The 20,307-nt window shown below is 36.2% G+C and overlaps 1 protein-coding gene across 2 annotated transcripts in view; it reads right to left on the bottom strand.

Moving 5' to 3' along the window:
* The window catches only part of sema6d (sema domain, transmembrane domain (TM), and cytoplasmic domain, (semaphorin) 6D), a 31,169-nt gene extending 17,646 nt beyond the window's left edge, over positions 1 to 13,523 (bottom strand). Inside the window, exon 1 of one of the 2 annotated variants that reach the window (XM_056479975.1) lies at positions 13,421 to 13,523. In XM_056479975.1, the coding sequence (XP_056335950.1) occupies positions 13,421 to 13,441 (21 nt within the window). In that variant the 5' untranslated portion in view covers positions 13,442 to 13,523. Of the gene's footprint in view, positions 1 to 11,250; positions 11,355 to 13,420 lie in introns of those variants that run through there. The other variant, XM_056479977.1, reaches the window with a different exon arrangement.
* Between the last annotated feature and the right edge of the window lie 6,784 nt (positions 13,524 to 20,307).

Genomic DNA, 20,307 nt, shown 5'->3' with positions numbered 1-20,307 from the left:
TACTCCAACTTTTATTCAGATTGGTTTATAAATATGCAGAAATTAAACATAAATTTTTTCTCTAGAGCAAACACTTGCGAGTTATGGCGTTAGTCATCTAGTGTCTTCGTTAGGTATTTTTATATGGTGTAACCAGCCTGATCTCACGAGAAAACGTAAGTATTTTACGTTTTGACAGGTTAATGGCTAATTCGTATGAGTTCAGTCGTACGAAATTGTACGATTTTAAAAAGGAGGCGTGGCACCTAACCCCACCCCTAAACCCAACCATCATTGGTGGATGAGCAAATCGTACTAAATTGTACGAATTAGATCATACGAATTTGTACGAATTAGCCACTAAATCAAAAAGTAACGAATTGCCGTGAGATTGTGTTGGGTGTAACAGCTTCAAACAACTCTGAAATTAATACTTTGCTGTCGCTAGCTACTAGATTGAGTGTCACTGGCAATACTTTTAGTGGACTTTTTTGCAAGACGCTCCTCATATAGCCATCCGTGATGCTTTTTTTAGCTGCTGGTTGTTGTATTTCGTTGTGTTGTGGCAACAATTCTGCGATAGCTCTTACAAATGACCTGTTTTTGTTCGGTGTCTGTGACTTTGAGACCAAAACATTCCCGTATTACCGATGTCCTGTTTTTCTTTGATATGAATTCGTCTATTAATGTTTCTGAAGCGGCAGACGGCATCATCCCACTTGTCCATGCTTTACTGTTTGTTTGTTTTATTGTGGGCTTTCCGCAAACTTTGCGCAATTCTGATTGGGCAGAACGAAAGTGTGCTCACTCAATTGGCTAGTAAGACCGTCACACACAGACAGCAGTCACGCATTTGTTGTGGGTGTGGGAAATTATCTAATACATTTCATATCGCAGCCTCTTTCAATTAGCTAATCACGATGTTTAAATCATGATTGCAATTTGATTTCGATTAATCGCACAGCCCTAGTAGGAGGATTATTTGGACTCAACTGTTCAAAGGCTTTCTCATTGCTTTAGTACATCATTGAATAAAAGAGAATAGAAATAGAGGATAATCTATAGAAACATCATCAAGTCTTAATTAGGATGAGTTTAATAATGCAATGTTTAACGTTGTGATGCTGCATCTCTAAATTCATCCATTATCATCAAAACAAAATCACAATTAATATTGAAGTAATCGATGGATGAGGCAGAATCATGCATTATTAAAACTGATCATCACTCTTACCAAAACTACTGTTAGAAATCAAAGTATAAGATTATAAGATCGTGTGGACGGAGAGTCAAATAGTAAATGATCCGACCCGTAGCTAATCTGCTTTGTGTGTGTGTCAGTGGGAGACACTTTAGCTAATTAATGGCTAATCAGAGCTAATCGTCCATTAGAGAGATGAAGAGTTGGGGGTTTAATCTGGCTTTTATGTGCAAGCTTATTCAATTAAAACGTTTTATATACTAGCAGCTAAAGCACTGCTTCCTGAACTCTCGTCTCATTATACTGCACTGAAAGCCTGTAATTAATAGTGACGCTCATTAATGAAGCTATGATGTCGATTACTAGAGTAAAGTGAAAATAAATAACACAGACATTATTCATCTGTCATATGTGACTGTATTTTATAGCTGTTTGACTGCTAAAAATGTTGTTTTCACTGCTAAAAGCAATCACAACCACATCAACACAACCAAAAACACAAACCACAACCAGAAAGCATGAGAGAAATGCCATCAACAAAAACAAAAGAGCAAGTCAGAGCAGCATAGCACGGCTTACCAACACAATGACATTTATTTTTTCAAAAGCAATGGCTTTTTTCATTAGTCTAAGACACGGAGTTACTCATGAAGTGAAAACTCTTTCTTTATTAATATAGTTTATATAGTAATAGCATACCTATCATACCTATCCCGGGATTCTCCCGTATTTTACAATTCTATCCCACTTTCATCCTGTGAAGGTATTTTCCCATGTTTCTCCCATATTTTCAATCTTTCTATGAAGGGTGGCAATAAAGATCTAATCCTCCCTATCTGTAACCCATACCGCCGAATCACCAGGAGACGCCCCTTGCTTTTAACCGTGAACCTGTTCTGTGCTCTCATTTTATTTAAGCTTGAAAACACTTTGAAATAAATATAAAAACAGAGGGATTCCCTTCCTTTCCATTACAGGCACCGTTGCCCCTCCTATGCAATCCTCAAAACAGTCATGTAGCGGTGCGTGACTGTCAGCTGACGCGCTCCATAGTGATAAATAGAAGCTACTTCTCTGTACACGTAATTTGAAGCAGAGCGAAAGTCTGGATTTTGGGTGCATGTTTGAATGGTTTGAACAGACATATACACATAATTAATAATAATAATAATAATAATAATAATAATATCTAAAGATGTCGATGTCAGGGTCAAATTCCTTAATTCCACATCCCAATATTGACAGGTATGTAATAGCAGCATTTAAAGGTGTGCTAATATTATGTTAAACCTCCTACAACAGGTTTAAATGCATCTAAGGTCATTTTCTCTGAACATGCATTTCATATTAAAGTCATTTTTGCTATGATTTCTATTCAGTTCATTTAAATTAATTCAGCCAATAAGGTTTGTAAGCCCCTCCCTCTCAATACGCCAACTCTGCTCTGATAGGTCACTCTGTTTTGATGGGCATTTCCATGTGTTTGTATATTGCATTCTACATTCAGGCCTTTTTTGACATTTCTAATATAATCTAAAAATGTCATTATTATTATTTTGGAGGGGCGATGCTTCAGTTTGTATGAATCAAAATAAAATCATGTCAAAACAAGCAGTAAAATGTTGGTTCATGTGTTCATATCCTCACAAAGACATGCTGAAACAACACGAGTGTCACAGTGAAAATGCCTGTTGATTAATATTTTCAGTATTTCGAGATTCACATGCTTTTCCTGTTTATTAATTGCATTACTTGACTTTGATCTCTGCTCTGTCAATTATGTTTGATGATGAACATTCAACTCTATGGTTTAATAAAGTGACATTTATTGACATTTTAGTAGTTTTGAAACAATATATTATATAGAAACTGATATGAGTAGAAATAAGTCTGTAACTTAACAGAAAAAGGTACAGGCATTTTATTACCAGGACTTTGTACTGCAATTTACAACCCAGATATCACTTCAATCTAGGGCTGGGCGATTACGCTTAATGAAAGATTAGTTTGTTTCTTGCCCTCGTAGTTCACTGTCAGGTTTGGTACAGTAAATATTCTCACATATTACAAGTGAGAGATTTTTGAAGAGCATACATTACTGGAGTTTAAAATAATAGTAGGAAACACACATTATCTACTATCTATGATCATTTATTTAACATCAACGTTGAATAACTGAAAATAAATCACCTATAACAAACAGTCACTTATGTCTTATAAAAAAAGTCCAAATAAATAACTTAATTATTTTCAATGTTTTTCATATTAAAAGTAGAAAATAAGCAGCATCTCTTCAAAATAACATAACTCTAAAATAATCCTGTAAATAGTATTTTAGATATGCTATAGTCTCAAGGCATCTTTGGTGCAGCTTCCAATCATCATCATCATCAATGTAGTGCAAAGTAACACAATAGTAACAAACAGAGCAGGGTCACATCACTCCACACATGGCACGGTGAGCAATTGGAAAATAATAGACCTGGAAAAATTAGATCGATTATTGGTTCTGAATGTCTGAATTTTGATTTCTTTTCGATTAATTGTCTTCAAACTATCAAAAATGTCAATAAAATTCACTTTTTCCAATTTTTCAAGATCAAGATCCCATAATACAATTAAAAAGTATAAATAAAAGAAGAAAAAATATGAAATCAAAAATATGGAAGCTGTTAATATACAGATTTTTTATATATTTTTAGTTTTTGTAGCTACAGAAATTGTATTAGGCAGGCAGCTGTTTTTAAAGTGCTTATCTAAAATATCATCCAAATAATTGCTTGTAAAATCTATTTTATAGGCGAGATGGTGGCTCAGTGGTTAGCACGATCACCAAGAAGGCCTCTGGTTCGAGTCCCGGCTGGGTCAGTTGGTGTTTCTGTGTGGAGTTTGCATGTTCTCCCCGTGTTGGTGTGGGTTTCCTCTGGGTGCTCCGGTTTCCCCCACAGTCCAAACACATGCGCTATAGGGGAATTGATCAACTAAACTTACCGTAGTGTAAGAGTGTGCGAGTTAATAAGTGTGTATGGATGTTTTCCAGTAGTGGATTGCAGCTGGAAGGGCAACTGCTGTGTAAAACACATGCTGGAATATTTGGCGGTTCATTCCGCTGTGGTGAACCCTGATGAATAAAGGGGCTACGTAAACAGAAAATAAATGAAGATCAGTTTTAAATGGATTTTTGTTATTTCATTACGTTACAACACTAACCCTCCACACGCAAACACTGCTAAATAATCTAGCTTCATAAAGAAGACTGCGACTGTCTGTATCAGCGCTCGCTCTTATTGCCAACACTTGTCTAGTGCTGGATGGGAAAGTTTGATGAATGACGGTCTCCGAGTTCCTCTACAGATGCTCAGCTGGATGCGTTTCAGCTCTTCTGGCTTTAAGTGTAAATGTTGTGCTTGCGTGACCCAATGCCAAACTTCTGTTTCAGGTCACTGCGCGGTGAAGACGAAAGTCTGGCTGTCTCTGATATTTTTCTGTATTATTTCAGCAGACCATAAACACAATAAAGCTCCTCTAAAGCATGCAGCTGATAAGAAGCATTATAGGGACTCCAGTCTTGAGTATAGTCAAATAAAGATTACGTGAGGAGCATTATCTGTGCATTTGCATTTCTGCATTTTGCAGCCAAGTACACATTTACTGCAGTCTTGCATTTTCTGGGAACCTGACGTCAAGCATCTCTCATTTCCATAAAGTCAATTACTTGAACACAGAGACAGCAGAAACTACACCAAACACAACGTCAGTCATTCACTTTACTAGCTTAGTCCCTTATTCATCAGGGGTCGCCACAGTGGAATGAACCGCTGATTATTCCAGCATATGTTTTACACAGCGGATGCCCTTCCAGCTCCAACTCAGTACTGGGAAACACCCACACACACTCATTCACACACTCATACACTACGGCCAATTTAGTTGATCAGTTCCCCTATAGCGCATGTGTTTGGACTGTGGGGGAAACCAGAGCACCTGGAGGAAACCCACAACAACACAGGGAGAACATGCAAACTCCACACAGAAACACCAACTGACAAAACAAAACACAAGATTTAATTTTTAAACACAAACAAAAGATTGCTTTTCTGCTTTAGTTATTTTGTTTGTGTGTTACGGTTGTGATTTTAACTAATGGAGACTTCGTGCAGGACTTTGGACTGGTGCGCAAAAAGGTTAATGTGCATAACAGGAGATGGAAACACAACGTAATACTAGGCATAGGACAATAACTGTTTTCAAGGTATACCACGGTTTGGGAAAGTCAAGGTTTTAAAACCGCCAAAATTTTCTGCAATACCGTTCCTAAGGTACGTGCATGATTTCATGAACTTGTTTTGCTTTTTAGGACAACAGTCTCTCAAGCAGAAAAAAATATACAAGGATAGTTTCTGAAACAAATGAAGACAGCAGAAGTCAAGAATTGATTATTTAGCCTGACATGTTTCCTGTTCCAAAATATTTTAAATGTTTCTCAAAATAAAATATATTTTGTTTAAAAGGGAAAAATGTTTTTGCTTTTTACCCAGACATTTAAAATATATATATATTAGAACAGTAATGACAATGCGATGCCACGAAACCGTGCAAGCGTGATGTTTTTATCCAAGGTTATCATGGCGTCAGAATCATATACCGGCCCATAGCTACGTAATACTAATGATGTAATTAATAAATTTGATTTATGAGGCACTTTTCTTAAACTCAAAGCACTACAACATGTGCAACAAAAAAAAATATATGAATGCAACCGAAGAAAAATGACTAACTTACATAAAATCAAGAGCCGAAAGCCACACCAAAATAGTCAATCAAAACAATAAATAAGCAAAATTACACATTTCATTCAATAAAATTAAATGCTTTAGTAAAAAGATGAGTTAAGGAGTTTCTTAAAACAAGCCAAGGAAACAGCAATCCTGATAAATGTGGATAATTTAGGCACAGTATAAGAAAAAACTCTACCTCTCATTTACTGCTCAATTATCAGTGCAAACATCCTCCTGCAAGTGTCGAACATTACACCCACGTGACCAATCAGCTCTCTCCATTAAGCTGCGCTCACACTGGGCTTTTCCTCCCATAGACTTCCATTCATACACACGCGAATGCGTCAGACCGGAAACGCAGGGTCATGCGTTAAGTTTCGCAGTTTGCTGCGGTGCAAAGTTCAAGCTTGGTGAACTCTGACCTGCGAAATCGCATCACTTGACTGCGTGAGATCAATCGAGGATCAAAACAGGACCTCTCTGGACAGAAATTTAAAACATGGAGCAATCGCTCGCTTTATTTATCTTATTTCATTATTATTTAATGTCTAATCATCTTGTTTAATCCGGCCCCTTTTCGCAGCGCCGCACGACAGAATTTCGCACACACAAAGCCCAGTGTGACCGTAGCTTCATGTGTCCCTTGTTTACTATTGATTACTAGGTTCAATACTACAGACAGCTGCTCACACAACTTGATAGAAATGCTACTAATCTGCATGTTTTCTTTAGAAACCCAGCTAGTGTTGTAACAGAGGAGATTCTGAATGAACGGTGAACGTGAACGCTAACACAAAGTGAAGAACTAGCGCTGAGCTCAGACAAGGGCTTTTCACACTTCAACAAGTTAATTTTAAACCCTAGCTAAGCAAAATATGAGGTTATCTTCACTTGACAAGTACAGGTGTGAAATTACCCAACACTATTATAATTGCATTTCATCCAGACTCATTTGAACAGAACCATCTTAAAAGATTAGTTCACTTCCAGGATTGAAAATCTCCTTATAATTGGCACACACTGAATCTGTGTACAGAAATCAGTCATTCAGTCTATTTGTGTTAATGTGAGCAAACATATCCATTCAGTCTCTATACTGATTTCAGTAATACTACAGACATGTTTAGATGGTTTGTGTACAATATAAATAGCACTGCAATATTTCTGTTTTAGTGGATGTTTTAAATAAGAAACTATAGCTGAATAAATAAATAAAAACCTTAAATAAGATTAAAGTTATAAAAGCTCAAATAAATTGGGAGGATTTTACTATTATTTTGCATGTTAATACTCTCAACATCTTTTTCAATAATCCACTTATTTTTGTTTGTTTTTTTTACAAAATTTTGTACAGAAAAAAATAACTAAATAACAAACTCTGCCTGGCCTGCAGATGATTTACTCGTCCCTTGTCACTCAAGATGTTCATTTCTGTCTTTCTTTTAGATTCAGGCAGGAATAAAATCTTCCACTACAGCCTGTAAATGCTGAAAAATCCTTGCATCCAACTGAGAAACAAATACCAACTGAATCGGGCTTTACTTAGAAACAGAAGAAAGTTATTTGGCCAAAACTGTAGCTGCGAATGTCAGGATGCAGCAAAAGATGCAAGACATAATAATCATGCACATCAGACGAGTGTGTTTAGCAAAACAACACAAGAAGAAGCACAAGTAAATGAAAAAGCGTGTTCTGTTAGGGCTGCACAATATATCAGAAAATGAGTGTTATCTTGATAATAGTATGTGCAATATCAAAGAGAAGTCCAATAGATTTAATTAATTTGATGTCCCAAGCATTTGTGTGCTGCATGCATGGGTTTGGTTGTTTATCTAAATCTGACCAGAACAGATGAGGCCTTTACTAGCTTTATCTGAAACTGCTGCTAGGTGAACCTAGAGCTGGAAATAAACACTAATGCTAGAAGAAAAATCACAACAGCCAATAAAAATCAGAGTTTTCACTGAGGTTTTCAGTCCCTTTTCTGGCATTTTAAATCAAAACGTTTGCACCTTGACAGCTTTTTTAGTTTTATTTAATTAGCTCAGATAAATATCTATTGCCTATTTATTTTAGTGTAATTGTATATTATTTTATATACAATTTATTTATATATATATATATACTGTTTATATATATAATTTAGTATAATATTTAATAGCTGATAAAAGGAGTTAAAGTTGAAGGCAACATGATTACATTTTCACAGTTCTTGCAATCATATTTTCTCTTCTGCAAAGTCTAATTTATTTTATTTAGGCTGCATGAAGAGCAGTTTTTTACATTTTAAACCGAAATTGGGGAAAATATAAAAGAAGGACTGATAATTCTGACTTCAGATCGGAAGAAATATTGTTATTGCAACACTTATATAATTACAATATATTAATTATAATATTGCATATTAACGCACAGCCCTATTTTGTGTGAACAGCCCCTTATTCTACACAGAGGACTGAAGAGTTTCCCTGTATCTGTGCGTGCATTCGTAATGTTTCTCCATCTGACGGCTCTCACGCTCTCTGTAAAAATACTCGCCACCTTTGACATAAAGCAGCCGTTCGCTTTCCGTCCAGGGCCAGAACTGTCTCTCTCATTTCCTTCACTTTCAACTGGCCCTGGCACTCTTTCAGGCACTGAAATATGCAGTGAATGACCATAAACCCAGTCATGTTCTCGCTGTCGCTACACTTCAACTGTTGTTCTATGTAAACATGCTAGCTGTCCCATAAGAGGCCGCTGACACAAAGTGTGTTTTTGCATTCCACTGCACGTTTTCTTCAGTGTTTCATTCCATGTAAACACGCACTAGATGGATGTCTTTGACCACTGAACTTGGGTCATGCATACTCACGCACAACACTGCATTCTAAAAATGTGCCTTGTAAAGGGAGCGTTTACCCAATAGTGATATTTTCCTTACACTTAAGTGGTTTAAAACATTTATCTACTACTGTTGAACACACAAGAAATTATTCTGATGAATGTCGAAAACTAGTAGCCATTGACATTCACAAGAGAAACAAATATATACTAATCAAAGTCAAACTACTATAAGTCAGCGCCTGCTGCTTTAACATTCTTTAATGTGCAGTTGAAGACTAAAGGCTCTATTTTAATGATCTAGGTGCAATGTCTGAATCCACTTTTGCTATTTTAAGAACGGAAACAAGCGGTTTTGTACCCTGGCGCATGGTCTAACAGGGTTGTGCTTATTCTTTTAATGAGTTCTGGGTGTGTTTTGAGCATAACCTGCATTAAACCAATCAGAGTCAGTTGCGTCACGCCATGGTGCATTTGCTATTTACATGACAGACTTCATAAGTGTAAAAACTGAATGCTTCACTAGCTAGAAAAAAGTAAACAGAACATCTGCAGTGAGGATAAAGAACGAACCTCCTCCCTTTAGGCTCTTTACTTTACTTTTACTCCTTTACTTTAGTGGAGTAAAGAAAAAAACTGCTGTACGCACTCCACTAAAGACATCTTAGCCTCCTTAAATATCATATCTAATTTTGTCATTTTGTTTGTTAAGTGCAAAGATTTGTCTCAAAACTATTTGTAAATTCAGTTCTAATTTTCCAGCAGAGGAATAAATGAACAATAATAATGAAGTGTGCTCAAAACACTGAGTTATATCCAAACACACGTCCTGTTCTTATGCCCCATATGGTGATGCAGACGTCAATACAAAACCCCCAAGTGGACAAATCTAAATATGTTTTTTTAAAACAAATATAAATGTGCATATATAATAATAATAATAATAACATAATACAAATATGTCTGTTGAATAAACTGAAAAAGCCCCCCGAGGTGAAGAAGGCATGCAGACAGTGGTGTTTATATTGATGTAGGAAATAATCATTTGTGTATTGCTGTCATCATATTTGTGTATTGCTGTACATCCTGTATGTATTAAGCAATGTGTACGCGTTTGGACCTGCATAGGTGCATCACATACGAGCTCTGCGCTGGACTTTAGAGCAGCTTTTAGTCTATTTCAGTTCCTCAAAATATCAATGCAACAGCAATGCCCCTAAAACACCTCTGTTTTAGACCCACACACCCATGAGTCCACAAAGTGGTACAAAAAGATTTGCTATTTAAACAATGCGGTGCAAAACGTAAAAAAAAAAAAATCACTGTGTGTGATAAGGCCCTAAATTATTCTCCCTCCTGTGAAAGTATTACATTATTTTTTTAAATATTTCCCAAATGTTATTTAACAGAGCAAGAACTTTTTTCCCTTTTATATGTTTATAAATTATCTATTATATTTTTATACTCTTTTACTTTGGCTGGAATTTAGAAAAATTCAATGTAAAAACCACTTAATATTAATAATACCCTTAATATTTCCTTTTTCCAAATTGGCAACTGAACAAACCACTAATGTCCAATGACCTGCCTAATTAATGTAATTAACCTAGTTAAGACTTTAAAATTGAATACTAGTATCTTGCAAAATAGCTAGTCAAATATTAATCACTGTAATCATGACAAAGACAAAAGAAATGAGTATTTGAAATGAGTTATTAAAACTTTAAAAATAAGTTGATCTCTCCATTATACAGCACTTGAGAAATATTTGGAAAAGAGCTAATAATTTTGTCTTCAACTGTGTTCAACAGAAGAAAGAAACTCAAACAGGTTTAGAATAAATGCAGAATTCTAATTTTTGGGTGAATAATCCATTTAAACTCATTAAAAAACATATTCATATTAAAAATGCATATATTTCCCATTCCACTGCCCTGCATCCTACATTCTTAAATAAAACAGTGCCCCACACAGAACATGTTTTGGCATTTCAATATGCAGCTTCTTCATGTAAATATGCGCAAGACAGCCTTTCGAAGCTGAAACAATCCAGTGTTTAATGAAACAGTAAAAGCACAAGTAATCTTTTGTCATTTTTCATTTTTAGGTTTTGCATTATTAAAATGTATAAACACAATCTGTGTGATGAACACGGTTTAATTAATAAATGACTCCTGTGTGTTTTCTCTCTTTTATTTTGGTCCGAATAGTAAAATCAAACTTTAGTTTAGGATCCAGCATTTCTCAAAACATAATCTTCTGTGTTCAGCTGAAGAAATAGTCATAAGAGTATAGAACAAGTTGTGTTGACTCAATAATAACAGAGTTTTCCTTTCTGGGAAAACTATCCCTCTTAGGGCTAGGGTTAGTTGTGGTCAGGGTTAGTTACGGTCAGGGTTAGCTAGGGTTGGGGATAATCTATAACGCCTTCATAAGAAGCATTTGTACACCAGATTTCTCCCTCCTGACCTTCATGATGAGGAATTCAGGGGGAGTTTCTGTCCGATCCCGTCAGTTCTGTCTCTCTCTGTGTGCGCGATCAGAGAAACTCGACAGAAACTCTACAAGAGCTCCAGGAATGCTGGAGTGGGTAGAGAGGGGAGAGCGCAAATTCTAAATTGTTATAAACGAATCCTAAAATGTTGATTGTCAAGTATAAAATTAAAAGCAAAAGTAAATATATAGTGTATTACTGCGTGTATTTTTCTCTTCAGTACTGTCACTACACCATGTCATTTGTTTTCATATGTTCTGTTTAATGTTAACATCACAAATGCTTTGGTAATGCATGTGTAACATTTGCAATGCTTATAAGGCAAGTTGGAATATTTGTGTTGTACTTTATTTTCTTATATTTTAATAATATATTTTACTCTTTCATTTTTTTTATATAAAGTATTTCTTTCTTCTTTGTGTATGCATTTATCAACATTAATTATGTTTGTATTTTTTTCAGTATGTATATGTATTTAATAATCACAATAATGATTTTATTCATTGTTTATGTAACCTGCAATGCATTAGCAATACTTGACAATCCATGCCAATAAATCTCTTTTGAATTGAATTGAGAGATAAAGAGAGGAACGTATGATGAGGAGGAAGGCACAAAACCATTTTAATAACTAGGTTTTTTTTGTCTTTGCCATGATGACATAATATTAATATTTGTGCATAATATTTTACTAGTTATTTTGCAAGATACTGGTATTCGGTTTAAAGTGCAATTTAAGACTTAACTAGGTTAATTAGGCAAGTCATTGGACAACATTGGTTTGTTCTGTAAGTGTTTGTTCCTGTGAAGTTTGTAGCCAATTGAAAAGATCATTCGAGAAAATTCGAGCCTCGGCTGGGTCAGTTGGTGTTTCTGTGTGGAGTTTGCATGTTCTCCCTGCGTTTGCGTGGGTTTCCTCCGGGTGCTCCGGTTTCCCCCACAGTCCAAACACATACGCTATAGGGGAATTGGGTAAGCTAAATTGTCTGTAGTGTATGACTGGGAATGAGTGTATATGGTTGTTTCCCAGAGATAGGTTGTAGCTGGAAGGGCATCCGCTGCATAAAACATGTGCTGGATAAATTGGCGGTTCATTCCGCTGTGGCGACCCCGGATTAATAAAGGGACTAAGCCGAGAAGAAAATGAATGAATGAATGAATGAGTTTGCATTTTGGACAGTTTTTGTGTGGTTCAAGTGTAACTTTCAATTTCACAAACATTCTCACTTTTATATTTACAGAAAATAAGTTTGTTAAAGCAGTAATACTATGGTAAAAACATGGTTATTTTCAAAACTGATATTTTTTCACATTCACTCATTGAGAAAATACTAAACAGATACAATGGTTTTACCCAGATGAAAATATATTTAAATAAACATGTTTCTTTAACTATACTATAGTAAAGTGCCTGAATTAATTTGAATGATTAATTGTATAGTTGCTATGATAACACTACAACAACAATAACATAAACAAACGAGTACTGTAGTTTTCTACAACCACAGGGTATATTATACTACAATATACACCAGTTTACTGTAGTAAATGAAAGTATACTACAGTATTTAATACAGTTTATCAGTTCACTATAGTAGGTAATAAAAACAGTATATTTGTGTGTTTATTAACGCTGCAACAAAACTCTTCGCTCTTGAATAGCGTGAACGTTAAACTAGATGTTTTGAAGCCTGTTTATCGTAATAATAAATAATAACTCGTCTTATTTCAGTAATTTGCTGTAGTCACTCTTTTAGGCGGTCTTCTGCTAATTTGACGACTGTTTTGGCAGTTTTCTTAGGGCAGATGGTCAGACATGAGCTTTAAAGCACAAATCCCCTCAGAGAGTAAAGGATTACCACATTTACCCTCCGACATCTTCAGTTTCCTCCTTAAATAAGGTTTGACAGCTCTGAGAAGTCGCTTATATCGTGTTTCTGGCAGATGTTTGTGTCGAAATGTAGACTGAAAAGTTTCTGTTATTTGACGGTTCAACGGTCGCGCTTTTAAAACATTTTTAAAACTCTCGTGGCGCGATTAATAACACGCGCGTTCACGTGCACTCTGCGCTCGCTTTAAACCAGTCATTGCTTTAAACCAATATAAACTAACCACAAACTTATAACAAACATCACACAAACTCACCCGTTTGGCTTCGAACACCATCTTATTCCATATTTCCCGTGTTTTCTTCAAATCTGAGCGTCAGAGAAGCGGAGCTGTACATTCAGTCATCTACAGAGGAAATGGGGCGTGACTCTAGCTACTCTAGACACGCCTTCTGATTTGTATACATCCATTTGGGCAAATTAGAACCCGCAGCGCGCTCTACAAAGGCTTCTAAACTCCGCCCATCCAATCAGAACAGATGCGGCGGGTTATTTCTCTGTGGAGGATTTCCTAATACAGTTCAAATGGTAAGATAATACAGCAACTGCTGAAAATATAAACGTAAACACAATGCTAAGTGTATATTTATATAGCTAAACCATATGTATGTATGTATATATATATATATATATTTATATATGGTTTAGCTATATATACACTTAACATTGTGTTTGCGATATATATATATATATATATATATATATATATATATATATATATATATAATATTTACATAAAAAGCCTAAAATAATAAAATAAATACATTTAATAATGTGAAAATTTAATTAATGAATTAACTTTAATGATGTTACACTGCAAAAACTTATATGATCCATTAGTGATGACAGAATATGTTGTTAGGTCATTGTAACTTCTTAAACTAAGATAATCCTGTTCTAACTTAATTTTACAAGTTATGCAAGCTGTTTTAAGTCACTTTAACATAATATAAGTTCAATGGACTTAAAAGGTTTAATTTAATTCAGCTTACAAATGTAAGGCAACCAGGTTTTTACAGAGTAGTAATGATCTTAATAGGAGAAAAACAATATATAAACACACCTATAGGTAAAAATGATGAGAGATTTTTGGATTTGGACAGAATAAAAAATGTTTTCATGGTTTGCTTTCTTAACCGCTTTGCTTTTGCTTTCTTTCTTAACTTGCTTTAAAGTTTAAACCCTGGTTTTGTCTGGAACATGGCACATTTTTATGCAATAAAAGTGAAATCATTTTAATTTAATATGTAAAAAAATTGTTAGAAATATGTAAAATAAAACATACCCTAACCCTAAACTCTAGAAGTCATAAATCCAGAGAAACTGTCTCTTAATTGTCTTAACGCTGTGTATGAAGTGTATATACATGTTTCTCCTCAAATGATGTTCAGCACATTGTTCTCAGAACACACACACACACACACACACACACACACACACACATGTGTGAGGAGCAGATGGACCTGCTGCGTGAAAGCAGAAGCTTCCACTGTACAAAGATCAACATAATCACACACACATTTACATATACACACACCCACACATAGACATATATACACACACACACACACACACACATGCGCACACAAACATGGACACGCGCCTGCAGACACATACACACATAAACATTTACGCATATACACACACTCATATACATATACACTTGCACACAAACAGACACACATACATACATATATATATATATATATACACACATGCGCACACGAACACAGACACGCGCCCGCACACACATACATAAACATTTACACTTACACACATAAACACACATACACATGTACATATTAATATAAACACACAAACACAGACAAATACATAAACATACACACGCATATACAGATACTCACACTTGTACACAAACATACATGTACATACATACACACGTGCGCATACACTTATATGAACATCTACACGCATATACGTATACACACACGCGCACACACACGCACGCACACACACACACACACACACACACGCACACACACACACAGTATAAATGCAGGCCTGGAATCAGAGATTACAGTATCAGGATCAGTATTTATAAGCAGAAACTAAAGCAGCTTACACACACACACACACACACACACACACACACACACACACATAGCAGCAGAAGAACAGCAGGTAAACTACAATTCTTCTGTTCTCAGGTCAGCTGAACACGACTTTCTGCAGTCAAACATGACGAGCAATAAGCACAGTATCTCCATCTGTACCAGCACACGATCACTGACTGTACAGATGATTATATCATAACCGGGCCCAGTGTGTGTGGTTCTGACAGTAATCCTGAAGATCCTGCTCTGGTGTTGTTTTTAAGGGCAGATCAGCAGCGAGAGGAACTGCTCCCTCCACTTCCTGTCTCCTGGTTCCCACGTCCTGTTTCAGCGCCGGCGTGACCTCTGACCTCAGGCTCCTCTCTGAACAGCGCATCCGCATGTTTTCACTGGACAGTCTGCTGTTATTCTGAAGATGTTTACACACACAAACATGTGGAGCAAAGAAAAATAAGGCCTCTGGAGATTAATTCACATTATTAATGTGGAATTACAGGAAACCGTGTTAAAGCTGCAGCGTGTTCTAGACTGGAAACATTTCTCTTAGAAAACATCAGCAACAATCTTCATTTAAAGAACAGCTGAATATGGGCTTTATGCTGGAGTATATCTATATCCTCCATATTTACTGTAGAAAGCAATTGTCTCAGTGGTTAGCACTGTGGCCTCACAGCAAGAAGGTCACTGGTTCGAGTCCCAGCTAGACCAATTGGTGTTTCTGTGTGGAGTTTCCCCCACAGTCCAAACACATGCGCTATAGGGGAATTGAGGAACTAAACTGTGTATGAGTGTGTGAATGAGTGTGTATGGGTGTTTCCCAGTACTGGGTTGCAGCTGGAAGGGCATCTGCTGTGTAAAACATATACTGGAATAGTTGGCGGTTCATTCCACTGTGGTGGAGTGAACCGGCAACTATTGATGAATAAAGGGACTGATAAAGAGACTAAGCCTTTATTGATGAATAACTACGCCAACTATTGATGAATAAAGGGACTAAGCCTTTATTGATGAATAACTACGCCAAATATTGATGAATAAAGGGACTAAGCCGAAGGAAAATGAAGGATTGAATGCTGTAACTTAGGACTGTTAAGTTTACTTAACTTATTTTTTTACAATTATGCACATTGTTCATTTACTTAATAATTTTAAGGCAATGGATTTACTCACTATTTTAAAGTAAAATGTCAACTACTCGCTCTTTACAGTGTACAGTTTATTTATGTATATACAGTATCTACAGTGCTCAGCATATATAAGTTCACCCCTCACACATCTCTCTTTTAAATTCATATGTTTAATAGGAAGCTTTACAATATTATAATTGTGTATATACATTAGATTAGGCAAAACTGAAGCCAAATCTGGAGCTTATCTAACAAAATAACTTATGATAACGCTCCAAACACTAGTACAGCCACATTTAGGTGTCATAGAAAAATATTAAATACAAATTTAAAAAAGAGGAAAAATCAAGAAAAGTAAAAAATGTAAAAATTTTGTTGATATTTTGTAGGTTGTGATTTATTTTGCAATATTTTGCTTAAATTTTATTGTATTATCTGTGAATTTCTAAACATGTTTAGTGACTAAAATATGATTTTAATAAATATATCTCTTTAATAAATCTGTTTTGTTTAAATGCACCAAAATACACTGACTATATTCACTGAGAAATGGAGGAAAATATTAAATTTCAATATGGGCTGTACTCAATTATGCTGAGCACTGTATTTACACCCACAACACTGAATATTCACACTCCTACCTTCAGGGCGGAGGTATAGGAGTGTGAGATGCAGGACTGCCAGACTCAAGAACTCTTTTTTCTCATCAGCTATCAGACTTTTAAACTGATAGCCAGTGGACATAAACAGTTTCATTTTTTTGTTTACACTGTACTGAACGGCTAGATCTGCTCAGTAACTCATTATATTCTTCGTCTCAATTTGTACTATTAATGCATACAACTGCACTCAATCTGCTCCAGCCATTATACTGTTTGCACATAAGCCAATTGCACTAGGCACTTTATACCTAATAAGCACAATTCTACACAATTAACTACTATACATTGTTTACATCTGTTTACATTACTCCACAATCATTATTATATATTGTTTACATTCATAGATATTTATATATATATACACATTTCATAGTTATACTTCTGTGCATATATGTGTATATAATATCTGTGTATGATGTGTATATTATGTGTATGACTTCACTGTGGATGGCAAAGAAGGAATTTCATTGTACAGGGAAACTTGTTTCCTTACTGTGCACATGACAATAAACTAATTGAATTGAATAGTATTAAATATAGCTTTGAACTGTCTACATAAAACATTATGTTTGTGTTTGCTGCCCTCTACAGGACATACAACATTTTACACATGAGAAAACAATCAAAGCCAATGCACAAACCAAATGAAGTAAAAAATACTCTATAAAATACTTAATGTTTTCTGTCTACTTTAGCCAATCAAAACGGTGTATTAATAATGCTTAATAATGTGAACTTGTATTTTAATATTGCATTAATTTTATTAATATTATGGGGCTAATGAATGCTTAATAACTCATTTCTAATAATTCATTATTTCTCTGTGTCATGATGACAGCACATAATATTAGACTAGATATTCTTCAAGATACTTGTATTCAGCTTAAAGTGACATTTGAAGGCTTAACTAGGGTAATTAGGGTAATTAGGGAAGTCATTAGACAACAGTGGTGTGTTTCTTAGCCAACCAAACAATCATAATTTTAAAAAGTTGCACGTTATTGAACATATTTTTATTCCAGCCAAACAACAATTAATTAGAAAATCCAACCGTAAATACTGTGAAAATAATCCTTGCTCTGTTAAACATCTCTTGGGATTTTTTTTTCATTCATACATTTTCCTTCAGCTTAGTCCCTTATTTAACAGGGGTCGCCACAGCGGAATGAACCACCAACTATTCCAGCATATGTCCTTCCAGCCGCAACCCAGTACTGGGAAACACCCATACACACTCATTCTCTCACACACACACACACACACACACACACACACACACTCATACACTACGGCCAATTTAGCTGATCAATTCCCCTATAGCGCATGTGTTTTGACTGTGGGGGAAACCGGAGCACCCGGAGGAAACCCACACCAACACAGGGAGAACATGCAAACTCCACACAGAAACACCAACTGACCCAGCCGGGACTCGAACCAGTGACCTTGCTGTAAGGCGAACGCGCTAACCCCTGAGCCACCCGGGAAAGTTTTTTGAATAATTACAATTTCACAGGAAGGTGTGTTTAACTGAAGTCTTTAAATTATTTATTATTAACATAATACATGCATATTATGATTCTAATACATGCATATTTTATTCTAATAATTTTGACCACCAATTTATGTTTCAGACATTATGTATATGAATAACAGACATTATAATGATGATATCAATAGTTCTGCACTGTAAACAAATGGATGTGATTTAAATGGTTTAGCAGGTTTCCATATTAATAAATACACTGTACAAAATATCCATAAATCAGCAGTTTTCCATGGTTTATGATTCATGCTTTTATTTTGTATTTTTCCATTTATTTCTGCTTTTAAATTTTCATTATTTCATTTCTTTGATCTTTCTTCCGTTAATATTAAAACTGTGTCAGTAATTAACTGTTAATATTATCTAATTGTCTGTGAATATCCCATATGTGGTGTGTGTTTGAGCCATTCACAGGTCCCTCAGTTTCCTCTACTTCAGCTCAAACTCAGATGATGGTTCTCTCTGGCGTAAGCTGAAGTGAACACAGCATCATCATGATAACAGCAGTCTGGCGGAGCATGAATCAGCGTGTGTCAAATAATGCAACACTGAAGCAAGTGTGTGTCACTGAAGGAGACTGGAGCAATAAACATGATGCAACACATGTGTAATCCACAAACTGACGAACTCCTTCAGCTCAGTGTGTGTGTGTGTGTGTGTGTGTGTGTGTGTGTATGTGTTCATGAATACAGATCTGAGTATGAGTGCTGACTCACACACACACACACACACACACACACACACACACACACACACACACACACACACACACACACACACACACCACATCCCAGGTAAACACTCTCACTGAACCAAAAAATGAGATGATTTAACTTCATGGCAACAGCTTAGAAGAGAATACCCTGGCAACCACATAGCAACTGCTCAGAACTACCTGGCAACAACATAGCAAGTAGTCAGAACACCCTGGCAACCACATAGCAACTACTCCAAACAACCAGGCATCCACATAGCAACTACTCAGAACATCCTGGCAACTACATAACAACTACTTAGAACACCTCGGCAACCAGACAGCAACTAGTCAGAACACTCCGGCAACCATATGGCAACTACTGAGAACAACTCAGCACCCACATAGCAACTACTCAGAACACCCCGGCAACCACATAGCAACTACTAAGAACACCCCAACAACCATATAGCAACTACTCAGAACACCCTGGCAACCCCATAGCAACTACTCAGAACACCCTGGCAACCACATAGCAACGACTCAGAACACCCTGGCAACCACATAGCAACTACTCAGAACACCCTGGCAACCATATAGCAACTACTCAGAACACCCTGGCAACCACATAGCAACTACTCAGAACACCTCGGCAACGGCAGAGCAACTATTCAGAACACCCCAGCACCCACATAGCAACTGCTCAGAACACCTCAGCAACCAGACAGCAACTACTAAGAACACCCTGGCAACCAGACAGCAACTACTCAGAACACCCCGGCAACCACATAGTAACTACTCAGAACACCCCGGCAATCACATAGCAACTACTCAGAACACCCCGATATCCATATAGCAACTAGTAAGAACACCCTGGCAACCACATAGCAACTACTCAGAACACTTCAGCACCCACATAGCAACTAGTCAGAACACCCCAGCAACCACATAGCAACTAGTCAGAACACCCCAGCAACCACATAGCAACTAGTCAGAACACCCCTGCAATCAGACAGCAACTACTCAGAACATCCCTGCAACC

Source organism: Danio aesculapii, chromosome 19 (assembly GCF_903798145.1).
Source record: "Danio aesculapii chromosome 19, fDanAes4.1, whole genome shotgun sequence".
NCBI lineage: Eukaryota > Metazoa > Chordata > Actinopteri > Cypriniformes > Danionidae > Danio > Danio aesculapii.
The sequence above is the reverse complement of the archived record's forward strand: the minus strand, read 5'-3'. Positions and strand labels throughout refer to the sequence as shown.